Raw genomic sequence first — 17,177 nt, forward strand, 5'->3', positions numbered from 1 at the left:
CCCACCAACAGGTATCAACCTGGAGACAAAACACACTATGTTTAGTGACTGCATAAATAGGGCATAAAGATAAAAACATGAGTAGCTACCATACGCTGGGCACATGCCACATTTAAACCCATGCAGCCTCTCTTTTAACCCAAATGGTGACATTGGAGGTGGGCACCACTGTTACTCACCACAGAGATGGCACAATTGGGGCTTAAAGAGGTTAAATCATTTAAAGTGGCCCAGTGAAAAGCTTAGTGTTCTATCAACACCTGCAGAACCAATAGCAGTAATTTCAAGGACTCTGAGAGAAGAGACTAGAGTGTGCTGGAAATACACCCATCTTCAAAACTTTTTTTTTCTTTTTTAAGATTTTATTTATTTATTTAACAGACGGAGATCACAAGTAGGCAGAGAAGCAGGCAGAGAGAGAGAGGAGGAAGCAGGCTCCCTGCTGAGCAGAGAGCCCGACACAGGGCTTGATCCCAGGACCCTGGGATCATGACCTGAGCTGAAGGCAGAGGCTTTAACCCATGAGCCACCCAGGCACCCCTACACCCATCTTCAAACAAAATGGACAAGAGGAAACCATTTCTGCCAGTGATTCCTAAGTGGCTTGATCTTGTGTAACCTTGGACTTCCTTTTGGAACTCCCCTTTCTCAACAGACTCTATGTTCCCAAAGATTCAGGTCAACAAGCTGCATTTATGATATATTGTTCCATCAGTTTTTCCAGCTTTCATGAATGAAAAATGTCAGCCAATATTTTTGGTGAGAGTAAGAAATTCTAGGGCCAAGACCCTCTGTTGAAATAACTGCAACTCAAGCAAAGGCACTGGGCACTTAACTCAAGGTTGAGGACAATTAATCTGTGTTATGTCATTCATCTACACAAAACCCTCTAAAGGCACACGTCACCAAAGTCATAGCTAGTTACCCGGGGACACTGATAGAAGGGAGGGGTGCTTACATCAGAGGGGGGAGCTCAAGCTGATAAGAATCAAATCAGGGGCACCACTGTTGTGAATATAACATGGTGGGATTGAGAGCTGCCACTTGGCCAGCACTGACCATGTGGCCCATGTGGTACTGAGGGCTTTGCCAGCTTTATCTCACCTATTCCTACAGCCCCTCAGCAAGAGGTGGTTGAGGTCCCTAGGACCTGATGGAAAAACCAAGTCTTCAAGGACACAGGGAACTCATTAGAAATCCCCCAGCTGGTAGGAGGGAGAGCAGTGCTTCATGACCAGCTCTGGGAGAAGCCAAACCTGTACGCTCAGCCACCTTGCTGCTTTCTCTGCATCGGTCCTCACACTCTAGCTACATCAGAAATATGAAATATGTGCAAGGCTTTTTTCAAACACAGATTCCTGGGCGCCATCCCCAAAGTTTCTGATTCAGGAGATCGGATAGGGATGGTGGGGTGGGGGCAGGGTGGGAGATGGGGGGGGGATTTACATATCTCACCTGCTCCCAGGTGAGCAGCTGCCAGCCCTGGGCCACACTGTTCTAAATTAATTAGTCTCACTTGACTGCATGCAGGTAGAATGCCCGGATCTGGAGGTTTCTGGGCACTTCTCCCTGTTACCCTGCCTCCACTGCCGCTGTCTTTCTCCTGGGCCCCAGTAGACCCAGCCCATATCTTTTGGACCCACAGAGCACTTACCCGTGAGCCAGTCCAGCCCAGCAGGGCAAAGGCACGGCGCTCGTAGGGGCACATGACCAGGTCCACGCGGATGGCCTTCCAGGTCTTCCCCTCCTGCTGGCTGCACTTGCCACTGTCCACTCTCTGATGGTGCAATTTTAAAATCAGAAAGCATTTTTGAAAATGATCTAAAGCATCCACCTTCCTGCTAGGCAACTTTAACTTTTCAAATGTCGACTCCACAAGGTCACAGTATAAAAGTAATCCCTGAAAACAAACAGAAAGACATTAGGAGACTCCCCGGTGGACAGGGTCTGCCATTTTATACTGGGCTCTTAAAGAATGCTCTCAACAGAAGCTTCACAGATTTGAGCAGAACGTGGCCATGTTTTGTCCTTGCTGTGTGTGAGTCCACTTGACCACAATGGGAGAGGAAGCCAGGAACTGGGTGTATTATCCTCTCTCTGCTGCAGAGGAATTTAGCAATTAGGCCAAAGCTCCAGAGAACCCTTCTCCTTACTTCTGAATTACAAGTCAGTGCTCAGAAACTTGCCTTATCCCTTTGAGGACAAAGACTGTCACTCTGTCCGCCTTGGAGAGTGGCATAATGTTAGTGATGGTTATTTCACCTACTGCTCCTGAGTCAGAAAGATAGGAAGTGATTCTAAGATGGGCCCAGCGATGCCCCAATTTGTCTGCTTGGTGGACAGGCAGGGAGATGGCAGTAATAAATGCTAAATCTAAGTGTCAACTAAAAAACCAAATAACCTTGAAAGAATTCAATCATAGCTATTAAGGTATGTGATTTGTTGTCCTTAGGTCAGATGTTCTCAAATTTTATCATCAGAAGCATCTGGAAAGTTTGTCACAGCAGAGTTTGTAGGGCCCTGTGCCCAGAGTCATTCCGTGGAGGGAAGGAGGGAGGGCGAGACTCTGCATCTCTAACACGTTCCCAGGGTGCTGCTAGTCCAGGGACCACAGTTTGAGCACTACTGGTTCCGTTCATTTTGTTATAAGGAATGCTTTGCATTTCTTCTGCAGCCCTCCAAGAGACATTGTTTCGGTTCAGCCAAACGTTGAAGGGGATCCTTTTTCTGACCTCAAAAGAGGGAACTCTAGTCCTTCAGTGGCTCCCCCAGGAACCCTATTAGGAAGAATACAGCGTTTGGACGGGACTGAGAGGGAAGCACTGATGTCCGGGAGACCCTCTGGGGAAGGTGGCAAATGTTGCCCTAGGGTGATCTAATCACCAGCTGAGGAAAACACAATTCTGCTTTTTAATGAAACTTACATAAATTAGTACATTACAGCAGCCTTTCTTGTAAATTTGAATCATGTACCTTTGAAGAGTGAGCTATTAAAATATTCACAAGCCTTTCTTTAAAGTTAAATTTGCAAAAATACCCACCTCCGGCCAAAATCCACAAAACTGGCTTTCTAATAATTGTAAGCTGTGTTTGCACTTCTGCCACACTGGCTGGTCCTAGACAATGGGCCATCCTTGGGAAGGGTTTGCTTTGAATCTTGCAAGGCATTTGGGAAGGCATGCCTGGAATACAATGCTGCTGTCTGCTTATTTAGGCACTTCCCTTCTGCGTCTGCTGCAGGGCACCGTTGTCAAACACACACACACACAGACTCACTCACTCACTCACTCCGTGCTCTATGTTCTACTGTTTCTTTCCTTGTTGCCCCCGATTTCCCCTTCGGTAACTTCTTTCCTTCCTTTTTTTTTTTTTTTTTAAGATTTTATTTACTTATTTGAGACAGAAATCACAAGCAGACAGAGAGAGAGGGGAAGCAGGCTCCCCGCTGAGCAGAGAGCCTGATGCGGGGCTCGATCCCACGACCCTGGGATCATGACCTGAGCTGAAGGCAGAGGCTTTAACCCACTGAGCCACCCAGGCGCCCCACTTCTTTCCTTCTTTGAAAATTCCTTTGAAGTTTCGGGCTCTGGCTGTCGATGGGAACATTTCCTACCAGCATGTTCTTTACTTCCTACTGGAAACTGACTCCTGACAAAGAAGGAGAGGGAGGCCTTCCCCTGTTCCTTCCTCCCTCCCTCCCTGGGGTACCGTAGGAGAGGAGCGCTCAGCTCCCAAGGTTCCACTTCTCACAAAGAGGGAGTCCCCGTGGCCCCAAGTTTAGTATCAGGTTCGCCAGCAGAGCAGGGAGGGTTGAGAGGCCAGAGGGTGATGCCCTCCCCTTATGTGAGGGCCACGATCCATCCGCCCTTGTGTTCTAATTCCCTGCACCCCCTTCTCAGAAGACTCTACATCCCCTATTAGAAATCTGTTTCTCAGCAGGAGTGAATATATTCTTTTCCCTAAAGAGTGTAAATACTTTCAATCTCTCAGCCTTCCGGGAGGATAGACCATCAGAGGAGTGAGAGGCCCACCCACCAGGGCCCAACCCCCGCCCCTCCCCCCAGCAGTCCTCCCCTCCTTGGGCTGAGCTGTGCTGGCCAGGGAGATTTCAGGCTGAAGGAGCCTTGGCCATGTGGACGCCCATCCACAGAACAGTGCTCCAAGCTCCTTTTCCTCCCTCTCCCGGCACTGACCCAGGGCTCTTCTAGAAGGCTCGCATTCAGAGTCAGCTGACCAGCCCTGCCAAGCTGTTCTTCACAGTCAAGGAACGTAACGCGTAATGTAACGTGACGTGATGTAACGTAACGCGTGCGTGCTGTGTGAGTATGCGCATGCGTAGGCGTGCGTGGGCGATCACCCGGATAATCTGGAAAATGCGAGTTGGGGTAAGAACGTCTGTGGCGTGAGGAGCGAGGTTGAGGTGGAAGTTACGCACGCAGAGTTCCCAGCCAGGGTGGGAGGGACAGGTCCCAGGCTGTGAGGATGCGGGCAGACCTGGGACACCCAGCTGGCCCTCAGTGTCGGCTTCCGGAGGCCTGTTTGTCCGCGAGGGAAGAGCAGCTGCGCCCACTCACTTCCGGGTCCCCTCACCTGGCGCCGGGCCTGGCTCTCAGCAGAGCGCAGGGGACAATTGCGCAGGCGTGATCCCGCTGACAGCCTGTGTTTAGCAGGCGTTCGCCCTTACTAGTCACTGTGTCGGGTGCTTTATCGGATTCTCCGTTAATCCTCCCCGTGAATGAAATGGCAGAGCCTTGATATCCCTGTTTCGTCGATGAGGAAGGGTTGAGCAAAGCGCCCCAGGTCATGCAGCCGGTAAACTTTGAACGTCCTAAATAAAACCCACAGGCTTAATGTTGGCCTCCACCCGCTGGCCCATCTCTTTGCTTGGAGGGCAGACCTATGACTGCCTCAAACGGAGGAAAGGCAAGAGGAGGGAAGGCGTCTTGTCCCCATGTCCCCATTCCTCCATCCTTGTCTTAGTCCGGGACAGCCTCAGGGCATGGGGAGTGTGGTGTGCCTAAAAACCGAGGCTGAGGGGCACCTGGGCGACTCAGTGGGTTAAAGCCTCTGCCTTAAGCTCAGGTCGTAATGCTTCCCCCTCTCTCTGTGCCTGCCTTTCTGCCTGCTTGTGATCTCTGTCAAATAAAATCTTATTTATTTATAAATAAATAAATAAGTAAATAAAAACCAAGGCTGAATAGGTCCTCACAGGGAATGCTGGCCTTGCAGTCCCCACCCAGGGCCTTAGTGCACTGTCTATGCAGTGTACTTAGTGTACTATCTATGAGAAAGTCCCACCTTTCCTGCTCAAGTAGAGCAGAGGGGCCCGTGTAGGTGGGGCTGACTCTTCTCATGCTGCCTTCTCCTGGTTTGGCCCAGGAGGATCACTCTCAGGGTCCCTGGATCCACTCTTCTGAGAAGGACAGAGGGGGCTGGGGATCTGGTTCCTACGTTGGGTCCTCCCTTCTTGTGATACTAGTTCCAGGGTGTTGTGTTTCTGGCTCTTATTTTCACTTGATCTGAGGTTTCTCTCTTTCTGCCATATCAGGGAGCATGGCCCACACCCAGCAGGGGCCAGCTTGCTCAGGAAGGATGCAGCTGGGCCAGAAAAACACCAGCCCTAGGTTTGTCAGCCCACCAGTCCTGTAGGTCCCTGGGGTGGAGCCCTCTGGTCTCTTTGGAAAGTAGAGTTCTCACTGGAGTGGGGCACCAGTCAGGGCCCAGGAGGCTCTCCCTGCTGCCCATCCTTCACCTCCTCTGCTGGGCAATAGGTAGCCTAGGAGAAGTCTCATCTCCTCAGTGGGTTGGTGCTTCTGAGCTCATCTTTTCATGAGTTTCTTTTTTCCCATCTCAGGACAAAGTCAAGGTAGTTGTTGAACAGAAGAGAGTTCCAGGCACCAGCGACACCTCCTGGCTGCTTCTATCCCAATCCCAGCAGTCCTGCCCGATGCCTAAACTGGGCTGGCCATCTCATACCTCCCAGGTCTGTACCTGCTCTCCATTTGTTTCAGAGATGTAATGCTCCTGAACGTCCAATACAGAGACATTCACACCCTTGGCCCCGTTGGAAACAAGGCAAGTGTGTATATGCAAGATTGATATTCACAACATGGACTCTAGGACCCCAGGCAGATAAGTCTCATCGGGTGTCATGCATGCTATTGTGTAAGCTGTTGCAAATCATTGACAATCAGATAGTCATTACAAAATTATGAGGTAAACAGTATGCAAAATTCAGTTGTGTTAATGGACTGCTTGAGTGTCCAAACATCCACTTTTGATCCTTCTTCTTACCTTCCTTTCCCATAAGTTTATCACTTTCGGTAAAAGTTGTTCCTCGTCTTCATCTGTTGACCCGGGGCTGGTAATTAAAAAATCTACATCATGCCCAATCTTCTTACCTCTGAACAAAAAAAAAGTATAAAATGGAAATGAATTAGTTTTTAAGCTCCGAATTTTAGCTCCCAAACAAAGTCACCTTTGTTTTTGTGTCCTGTGCTCAAGGTTGGAGCACCACAAAATGCTCATGATAAATTTTTTAAAAATATCCTTGTTGTACAATTCTACTCTTCGTAGAATAACTTTATGACAGAAAAAAAATCCCACATAGTGCGTACGGGATGACATATGTGTGGGTAAAAAATAGCAAAGGAAATGATTTCTTCTGCACTCACCCCCACGTCCATATAGAGACAAGAATGGCGACGAGCAAACCAAGAACTGTGATACAAGAGAGGGCTCTCAGAATTAGGACATTGACTGAAGGCATTTTCTTAGATTTGATCTTCCTCTCCCACTTGCTCCCTCACTTCAGACTTAGCTTGCCAGGATGGCCAAAAGCAAGCAGGTAAGAGGGCCACAGGGAGAGCTGGAGGAGTGGTGGGGTGGGAGGCAAGGAATCTCTTTCAGGAAGGAGGCCTCAACATCCAACGAGGCACACGTTTTTGTGAAGAATTTGTTCATTCTACTCATTGATTTGGCCAGTATTTCTTGAGTACCTGCTTTATGCCAGGCTCCTGGTTCTCACAGAGCACTAACATCTACAAACTAAGTGAGGGAAAGAATGTACACAAACAAGTTACTTGGCAGGTAGCCCTGAGGTAGTCTGTCGGGTCGAGCCTGGAGGAGGGGGTGGTACCTCAATTGAGTCTTAAAAGATGAGAAGTCAGCCAGGTGACAATTTGAGGAAAGCTAGTCCAAGCAGAAGGGACCGACGAGCGAGTCATAGAGGCATGAAACAGCTCTGTGTTTGCAAAGACAAGGCATTTGGGGTTGCTGGGGTGGGAACGTGAGGTACAAAAGATGAGACCACAGAGACAGGCTGGTACCAGATCACCAAAGGCCTTTGTGCCATGCTCAGAAGCCTGAACTTCTGAATATAGGGAGCCACTGAAGGTGTTAGAGCAGGAGAGGCAAAAGGAGCTCTCATTATCTACCTCCGGAATCCTCCTGTCATGGTGACGAAGGCTTCAGGCAGAAATGCCCAGACGGCCTCTTTAACCAGCATGCCAACTGCCTCTGCTTCTGCTCTGGTCACACAGCTGACAAGATCTTCATAATAGAGGAATCCTGAGGGGCCATTGAACAGGTCAATGGAGAGAGTGACACATGACATGACCAGCCCTCTGTGGGAGGGGATTCTGCCCCCAGATAGCGCAAACATGACCACAGGCATCACCAAACTCTTTCCCCAGAGACGAGTGTGTTCTCTATACTCTTGGTTGTGAATTTTTCATGGTAATGATGACTCTGCTTTCTGACTTGTAAGAAAGAGACTTAAAATTGCCTGACGGAGAAAGAGCCTATATTTCATATCCACCTGGAAAGCAAGCTGTAGGACTTCTTACTGAAGAACCAGCCTTCTTGACCAATAAACTGTGTCCTATGAATCTTGAAAGATAATGCATATAGATTTAGGAGGGGAAGATTCAGAGTTGGAAAGTGGTGGATGGAAGTTCAGACACAGTTGTGATAATGATTTGGTTAGTCCCACAGGCCCATGGAGGGAGCTTCCTCCAAAAATTAAAAATAGAATGAGTATGTGATCCAGCAGTCCTGCTTCTAGGAATACATGTGAAGGAAATGAAAATGCTATGTCAAAGGGATTTGCGCAGGCCATGTTCACAGCAGTGTTACAATAGCTAAGACTGCTGTCTTAGGAAACAACCTAAATATCCAACAGTGGATGGATAAAGGAGTTGTGCGGGTGTATGTTTGTATGAATATTATTCAACCATGGAGGTGAGGATATCCTGCCATTTGCAACTACATGGATGTATCTTGAGGACATAATGTTAAGTGAAATAAGTCAAGAGAAAGACAAATATTCTATAATCTCACTTAAATGTGAAATCTAAAACCAAAAACTTGTAGAAGAGAAATCAGATTTGTGGTTATCGGAGATGAGGGTGAGTGGTGGAGGAATTGCAAGAAGGTGGTCAAAAAAGTATGAACTTCCAGTTACAAGAGAAATAAGTACCAGGGATGTAATATACTACAGGATGGCTGTACTCAATGCTGCTGGATGTGGCTTGCTCTCTTTGATTGCAGTTATATCGTATTTGTATTACATGTTGAAAGTAAATGTTTAAAACACGTACATCTTTTTGGGCCTTTGCATTTCTTCATTTAAAAAAGTGTACCACAGCCCTCCATAGATGGAAACACCCAAGCCACCACCTTCAACCTGTAGGAAGTCCTGCCAGCCTTCAGCTGTCTCACCATAGTCTTGTCTTCTCAAACTGGTAGGTCCTGAGCAGTTAGATCAACCATCTGCCTAGATTTGCACACTTTCCCTTCTATTTACTGGTGTCTTGTAGTTTCTAAAGCAGATCCACATTTGTGCCAGCAATGACTCTTGGTTTGCTCAAATATTTTTTACTCCTCAATCTTTATATCCATTTTCTTCCCTTGACTCTGCTCCCACACCTTTTCCCCAAGGGAGACAGCAAGGACCAAACGTCTAGAGCCAGTTCAGTATGAACCAGATCAACAGGGCAACCCCGTGTGATGCTTGGATGCAGGAATGACGGGCTCTCTTGTGGAGAGTCTTTGCCCTGTGCCAGGATTGGTGCTAAGGGCTTTGCCAGCATGATCTGATTTATTCCCCATTTACTAGCAATGTTACCCCCCTTTTATAGACATGGTAGCTTAGGCTTAGAAACTTGAACAGGCTTGCTCAAGATCATGCAGCCGCCCAGTGTTGGAGCCAGGATTTGGATCCAGGTGTGTCTGATTCCAAAAGCTTGTGCTTTTAACCAAGTACAAAAAAAAGAGAGCAAACAAGTGACCCAGGTACCAGCATTGGAGTTGAAGTTCAGCTGACTTAGCTCTACCACCACCTGATGAGCCCCTGACCACAGCAGGAGATCTGTAGGCAGGACAGTTTACCTGCTTTCTGCATTGGTGTGAATTTCAGGGTTTTGTCCAGCTTTATTTTATTCAGAGTTCTGTAACCCATTCTGAACCATTTCTCGGAAGTCTTCAGTCCCACTCCAAATACAGAAGTAAAGAGCTGAAACAGAGGGAAAGGCATGCCTTTAGTTTTTGAAATGATCACTATGACAATGAAGCAACACTTTTCAAGGTCAAGGGATTAGGAAAACACATAAGGAAATTTCTGACCCAGTTTCTCCTGAATATGACAAGCAGGTGGGTGATGGTAACTTTGGACAGAGCTTTAAGTTTCAGGAGGGTCCTCTCCTGACACGTGTTATGAAAGGGAACAGAAGTGAGGAGGCGGGGCATGGCTTCTGCCCAGGCTTCTGTGTACTCTGATGGTTGCTTGCCTGTGCAGTCCATGAGTGACAGCAGCTTCCTCTGTTGGGCATTCCTTCTTGGCCCAGGGTCCTTACACTCACTCATGCTCTGCATATTTTAAGAGAGATGCTCATGTAGGTTGTATGCATTCCTGACCATCGCCCAGCTGATAGCCCAAACTTGAATCCAAGCTGCCTGTACTCTAAGCTTTGGCTCCCGCCTACAAGCACCTTTAGGCCTGTGCCTCACCCCAGAACCGAAGGGCTGGGCAGAAATCTCTGTCACCTGCAACTCCAGGATGGGGCACACTGGGGGGGTAATAGGCCCTGCTTCAAGGGAGAGTAGGATGCAGTGAGGAGCTTCTGACACAGGTGTGCTCTTTACCAGCAGATTTGTTTTGTCCCACGGTCCCAGTGTCCCCATGATATTTGTACCTATGAGTGATAGATGCCAGAAGATAATTTGTACCTCAGCATAGCAGTAAGCTCATACATCCGTATTTATCTGGGCATCTGCTTCCTAGACCACAATATGGACTGATTGTGTCCCCCTCCATCCATTAGTTGAAGCCCTAATGCCCTGGTGGTGGTATTTGGAGATGAGGCCTTAGGGAGGTGATTAGGTTTAGATGAGGTCATGACAGTAGGGCCCTCATGAGGGGACTAGTGCCTTAATAAGAAGAGGCACCACAAGGGTGCTAAGCATCTGCCTTCAGCTCAGGTCATGATCCCTTGGTCCTGGGATCAAGGCCCACATTGGGCTCCCTGTTCAGCAGGAAGTCTGCTTCTCTCTCTCCTACTCCCCCTGCTTGTGTTCCCTCTGTCGCTGTGTCTCTCTCAAATAAATGAACAAGTAATCTTTTTTTTTTTTTTCCAAAAAGAGGCCCACGGGACTTCCTCTCCATGTGTGTCTTGTGAGGGCGCGTTGAGAAGGTGGCCATCTGCAAGCCAGGAAGAGAGCCCTAACCTGAACCTGACCATGCTGGCACTCGCTCTCAGGCTTCCAGGCTCCAGACTCTAAGAAAAGTAATATTTGTTATTTAATCCACCCAGCCTGTGGCGTTTTGTCATGGTAACCCAAGCTGATACAACCACTTAGAATAAGTAATAGGATTAACTGAAAAAACATTTTCTTCTTCTTTTTTTTTTTTTAAGATTTTATTTATTTATTTGACAGACAGAGATCCCAAGTAGGCAGAGAGGCAGGCAGAGAGAGAGGAGGAAGCTGGCTCCCAGCTGAGCAGAGAGCCTTATGTGGGGCTTGATCCTAGGACCCTGGGATCATGACCTGAGCCAAAGGCAGAGGTCTTAACCCACTGAGCCACCCAGGTGCCCTGAAAAAACATTTTCAAGGGGTGCCTGGGTGGCTCAGTGGGTTAAGCCTCTGCCTTTGGCTCAGGTATGATCTCAGGGTCCTGGAATCGAGCCCTGCGTCGGGCTCTCTGCTCTGCGGGGAGAGTGCTTTCTCCTCTCTCTGCCTGCCTCTCTGCCTACTTGTGATCTCTGTCAAATAAATAAAATCTTAAAAAAAAAAACCATTTTCAATAAATACATCTAAAATTACTTACTTTGAAGGACTGATATCGTTCATCATTTAACACAGCTTTAACTTCAGAACTTTCTCCATCTTCAATAATTTCCTGCATGGACAGTGGAAAAATATTTTATAGTAGTGATGGTGAAAAAATCAGAGAGTCAAGGGCTCTCAAACTCCCAGATATAGTAGCTTGATTGTTCAGGAAAATGTATCCCTGTTCCCTCAGAATGTTTCCCTAGCAAATCTTGACAAAATAAAGAGACTTCCTGTAAGTTTAGAAATCTCAGCTCATTCTGAGTACTTCTTTATAGTTGTCAGGGATGAAGGCACAGAAGGATCGGAGTCCAATTCCACAGAAACCAAACCAAAATGTTCACCAATAGTATGCCTAAATGTCTGTAATAATTTTCTCTTCAGTGGCTATGAACTAGCTGAGACAAAATTAACCTGAGCAGGTTAATTTTGGAACCATTGAAAAACCTATCCAAATTCAAGCTCTTAGAACGTCTAGCTCTAAATAGAATTGAGATGATTTTCCTTGAATACTTTACCTTGCACTTAACTTTATTGAAACTTACTTGTGGATGGCCAGCTTTGCTAGGGAATCCTTAAACATTATTATTACGTAAATAATCCCCCATTCCTGGCTCTCTTGTTGGAACACACAGGGAGAGATGCAGAATCAGGTAAACTGCCTGGTCACTCCCACCACCATTCTGGAGGGCAGCATCCTGTAAGAGGAACTGCGGTCCTTTCCACAGCCTGTGTTTGAAGACGGACCATCCCCTGCTGTCCAGCTTTTAGGACACTTGAGTCTTTTACTGTGATCAATGATAGTATGGGAAAGTTCTGTTTCCACTAGCTTTGCCCCATGTGGCCCCAGCTGTGAAAATACTGGAGTATGGAGTCTGTCCATCTCTCTGTCTGTCTATCTATCCATCCATCTATCCGTCTGTCCATCCCACATCTACACAGTTGACAGGAAAATCTGTTAACTGCATTTACTTCCCCCTCTTCCCTACATATTAGGAAATAGGACAAATCACATTTCACCCTTACCTCTATGACACACTTCACTTTGTCCTCCAGGCAGGGAATTCCTTCTGTGTCCTTCATACTGATGATTGTGAATGGCAGGGATTTAAGTACAGAAGCTGCTCTCATAAATGCCAGGCAGAAGACTTCATTTTCTCTGAACTCATAGTTTTCAGCCAGTACCTCAAAGGCATCCTAAAGAATGAAACCAGGTAAGCAAACCACCATCTGTTTCCGGCCCCTGGACTCGCTAGCAGTCACCTGCAAATGCCTCTTGCTCTTGAGTGTCGAAATACCTCCTGAAGGTTGAGATTGGCTCTCGCATATCTTTGCACCCCTACCTTTTAATGAAAGGAGTTGAATTGAAAAGACAGCTCAAAAACAAACAAACAAACAAAAAACAAACAAACAAACAGAGCGCCTCCTAAGGAAACTTTGCGTTCACTGCCATTAGATAATTAGGTATTCAGGAATGATTTAAGCAAAGCCCAATCTCATGCTCACTGCATCCTACTAGTCATTACTAGTCAGAAGCTGCCCTCTTTCCCTGGAGACTTCCACACCAGCCTGTGGCCAGGATTCTGCCTTGGTCACTGGACCCTTTCATCTCTTAGCTTGTATTTAAAACACAGTCCTCACCTACCATGGGCATATTGAATGAAAGAAGGGGTGTGATCAGAGTGCCACAGACCCAGGGCAGGTTGTCTGTAGTAGGGCGTATTTGCATTTCAGTAGCTGTAGCTGTGTGGCATCCTGCTCTCAGGCCCAGTACTGCCGTTCCTTGGTCTTCCTTGTACAGGTGGGGCTGGAAGTCTAGACACGAGAATTTTGTGTTTGATAGACTAACTGCATGTTTTAACCACTTGACTACTTTCTCTAGGCTGGGAGACAAACAGCTGTGGGCGTGTTAGGGTCATTTGAAACACAATTGCCATACTTCAGGGCTGGGTGGGGCTTTAGAGACAATCTAGCTGATTTATAGTTAAATGGATATGGCTCAGAAAGAAGTGACTTGCCCAAGATCAGAAAGGTGAGAATCCAGATCTGCTGTCTCTGTGTTTGGCTGCCCAGGAGGGGCTGTGTATGCATTATTGTTGTTTCTTTGGAACTTGCGCTATGTTTTAGACTAATTACAGTATTCGGTTTTTCAAATACTTGGTTTGACAACTGTTGTGCCCCAAAGTGTCAATTCTCAATAAATAGTAATTTAAAATCATCTCTAAAAAATATACATATATTTCCAAATGTATTTGTCCATTTCTAGGACAGAAGTAGATCCATTTTTGACAAAAAGAGGAGTTAGAGATCAGGCAAAGGGGGTAAGTGAGTGTGGGGAAAACATTCCTAGATTTTTCAGATTTCATTATTGGATTTGTAAATCTGTGGAAAGAAGCTGCATGCCCTTCATTTGCCCTGGATGTTATAAAGCGCCTTACCGTGAAGATTTGGTTATAGTTGTTTAAAGTGGTTCTTCTCTGACATGCGTATTGAGAGATCTTTTTTATAACAAGTGGTGGAGTCTTCTGGAGCTCTGGGTTGGGATTAGCTGAATAGTCTCTTTTCACCTAAACAAATGCATAAACATCTATTTTTAATAACAATTGATAGTAATAATAATAGATATTATGAAGAAAAAAATTAACAGCAGTTTGATGGCAGTTGTCTCTGGAGAGATGATAAAATTATTGGAGAGTCAACGTTTATGGTATGCATATCTCTAATATTCAGATTTGCTATTGTTAACATGTAATATTTTTGCATCAGAAAAATAAACATAAAAAGAACAATCAATTAAGTACCATTTTCCTTTTCCATGAACTTAAATAGTCATGGTCTGAAACTTCCAGACAGTTCTAACATGAATAGTGAAGGACTTGGAATTAAGGGTCCAACTTTCCTTATTTTTTTCCTTATGAATGATAATAGTAAGAAAAACAAAACAAAACAGGTGCCCTCTGCTCTTCTGGCTACCAGAACATCAAGGCTTCCACATTTTGAAATATTTGTGTATAGTCTTATTCATAAAACTGGCTACCATTTATTGGGTGCTGTATTTCTTTTTCTTTCTTCTTTTTTTTTTTTTTAATTTGATAGAGATCCCAAGTAGGCAGAGATGCAGGCAGAGAGAGAGGAGGAAGCAGGCTCTCCGCAGAGCAGAGAGCCCAATGCAGGGCTCGATCCCAGGACTCTCGAATCATGACCCGGGCCAAAGATAGAGGCTTTAATCCACTGAGCCACCCAGGCACCCCTATTGGGTGCTGTAGATCAGGCTCTGTGGTAAGTGCTTTGCCTTATGTGACTCTAGTTCTCATAACCATTTTGTCAGGCAGGTCTTACTGCTATCTTATATTGTAGAGGAGGAAAAGGAAGCTCAGAATAGGTAAGTCACTTTCCCGTGGTCACACAGGGAATAAGCAGAAAACCTGGATCTAACCCAGGTCTGTTGATTACTACAGCCCATGTTCCTAATCCTCAAGTGAAGGGCAAAGAAAATCACAACCATAACACTTACAAGCTGGTGTTTCCCTGTCGTCTCCACTGGTGTTCCTGCTGCCATGGATTCTATCAGCCAGGAGACATCAAGGAGTTCGAGCTGTGAGCTGACTTTATGATTCTGTCCCTGCAGCCACTCCAGGACCTCTGAGCCCGAGTTGTTTTCTGCCACAATGTGGGTGATGGAATCACTGTAGAAGGCAAGGCAGCATTAAGGGCTGAAGGGAATTTCAAGTGAGGAGTGTTCCTCTTACCTCAGGGTGTTTGGAACATTCTGTCTAATGAAGAAAAATGCATACTAGACCTGACCATAGGCACAGAGAATTTAGGCCTCCATGGAAGGGATTCTGTATTAATTAGTGTAGCCATAGTGGTGGTCTATGTTACATTAAGAAAACATTAACAAGATTGTGGTCTTTGGAAAACCAAAGTCCAGAGAAGTTGGAAGATAAGAAATTGTTAGTAAAAAAGCACTCTTTGTGTGGCTTTGGTGGGCCATTTCATTTTTATTTGTAGAGGGCTTCAGCCTGATGCCTTTCCATCTGACCCGCAATGAGAAATACATTTTATATCATGACCTAAATAGAAAGAGATACATGTAGATATGTTTGTAACATCCCATTAAATGGATCTCACAACACATTAACAGATGGTAACCAGCTTTGAGGAAATACTGCTTTCCAAGTTTGTCAAAGCTCAGGCTAGTGGTGGAGGATAGGTGGGAAGCTTTCCCCCAGTAACCACTGAGCCTGTACCATGTTTCAGCGCGATCCTGGTATCTTTCATCCATCATCTCATTTAATACTCCCAAAGCTCCTCAAGAAAGTGTTAACATTATTCATACTTCAAAAATGGGGAAACTGAACAACAGAGTTTACGTGAAAATCTGAAGGTCACACAGCTAGTAAATGGTATTGATCCTTTTTGATGGTCTCTTTCTGGGTCAAGTATATTATTTCTGGTTTTCAATAAGTTGTCACAGTCAGCATCATATCATTGGATCCAATGTTTTTTAAGGCTTTTTCCATTCAAATAATCTATGAATCTGGGAGATAGTAAGATGCATGTCTAGGCATCCAAGAGAAAAACAGAATTCTTTTCTGTTGCCCACTTCTCTTCTTTGACTTCCTCTTTCTCTTTCTCCTTTTTTGAATTGACTCTTGGATTCATTGGGTGTTTTTTGGTTCACTGTTATATTCACAGCTCTAGGTTCCTTGTGATGGTGTGGCAGGAAGTTGGATACCAAAGAAGAAAAGGGAAGTTTCTGGATATTAGTATCTTATGTGAAGCAGTCAGTTAATAATATGACAAGACATGAGGCTTGGACAACATCTGCAAGTGGTATGCAGAGAAGGAGAAGAGCTGATGTGAGCTGGGAGAGGCATGATGGCTTTGTGGAAGGAGGGGTTTGTGTCTAGTCTGGATGGATGGGGAGGAATAGGGGCCTGGAAGGCAGAACTTCAGGCCCTCCTGGAAGAAAAGATTCAGAGACCAGAAGGAAAGTAAGAGAATTGGCTGGACCAGAGTGAAGAGTTTATGTTGGGAAGTAGTTGTATACATGGCTGAGTCAGTTAGGACAACCATGTTATAGAAGGTCTTAGAAGCCTGGTTGAGGAGGTTGCATTTCATTTTCTGGGGTTGTGGAACCAGTGAAGGATTTCGTGAGCGGATCATGCATAGCCTCAGTATGTCATTTTAAAAGGCTAATCTGGGGGCACCTGGGTGGCTTAGTTGTTAAGCATCTGCCTTCCGCTCAGGTCATGATCCCAGGGTCCTGGGATCGAGCCCCACATTGGGCTCTCCACTCAGCGTGAAGCCTGCTTCTCCCTCCCCAACTCCCCCTGTTTGTGTCTCTCTCCCTGTCAAATAAATAAATTTAAAAAAAAAATCTTAAAAAAAAAAAAAGAAAGAAAAAGAAAAAGGCTAATCTGGTTCACACAGTAATTTGGAGGGGAGAGTGATGGGTGGGAAGGGTTGGGAGCTGCTTAGAATGAAATCAGGAGGGGTGCCTGGGTGGCTTGGTTAAGCAACTGCCTTTGGCTCAGGTCACGATCCCAGGGTCCTGGGGTCGAGCCCCGTGTTGGGCTTCTTGCTTAGCGTGGATCCTGCTTCTCCTTCTCCCTTTGCCTGCTACTCTGCCTGCTTGTGCTCTCTCTGTCAAATAAATAAAATTGTTTAAAAAAAAAAGAAGAAGAAGAAGCAGAATTAAATCATGACCACATGTGAGATGATTCTAACCGAGTCCAGCTCCTGTAGCACCAGGAAGGAAGGCAGAGGAGACATAGGAGGGGCCTCTGGCATTAGTTCCCCTCTAACAGCTGAAGTAGAGAGAAAATACTACTTTCCTCTATCAC

The 17,177-nt window shown here is 45.9% G+C and overlaps 2 protein-coding genes across 4 annotated transcripts in view; one reads left to right on the top strand and one right to left on the bottom strand.

Moving 5' to 3' along the window:
* Positions 1-17,177, bottom strand: part of DNTT (DNA nucleotidylexotransferase) — a 31,121-nt gene that overhangs the window by 4,951 nt on the left and 8,993 nt on the right. The window contains exons 2-9 of the mRNA XM_059169333.1: positions 14,843-15,014; positions 13,767-13,895; positions 12,355-12,525; positions 11,327-11,398; positions 9,391-9,514; positions 7,437-7,569; positions 6,295-6,403; positions 1,655-1,900 (exon numbers count right to left, since the gene is read on the bottom strand). Of these exons, the coding sequence (XP_059025316.1) occupies positions 1,655-1,900; positions 6,295-6,403; positions 7,437-7,569; positions 9,391-9,514; positions 11,327-11,398; positions 12,355-12,525; positions 13,767-13,895; positions 14,843-15,014 (1,156 nt within the window). The remainder of the gene's footprint in view (positions 1-1,654; positions 1,901-6,294; positions 6,404-7,436; positions 7,570-9,390; positions 9,515-11,326; positions 11,399-12,354; positions 12,526-13,766; positions 13,896-14,842; positions 15,015-17,177) is intronic.
* Positions 5,855-17,177, top strand: part of BLNK (B cell linker) — a 138,835-nt gene continuing 127,512 nt past the window's right edge. For all 3 annotated transcript variants that reach the window (XM_059169323.1, XM_059169327.1, XM_059169330.1), the window contains exon 1: positions 5,855-5,983. The gene's annotated coding sequence lies outside the window, so the exon portion shown is untranslated. The remainder of the gene's footprint in view (positions 5,984-17,177) is intronic.

This window comes from Mustela lutreola, chromosome 4 (genome assembly GCF_030435805.1).
Source record: "Mustela lutreola isolate mMusLut2 chromosome 4, mMusLut2.pri, whole genome shotgun sequence".
Taxonomy (NCBI): domain Eukaryota; kingdom Metazoa; phylum Chordata; class Mammalia; order Carnivora; family Mustelidae; genus Mustela; species Mustela lutreola.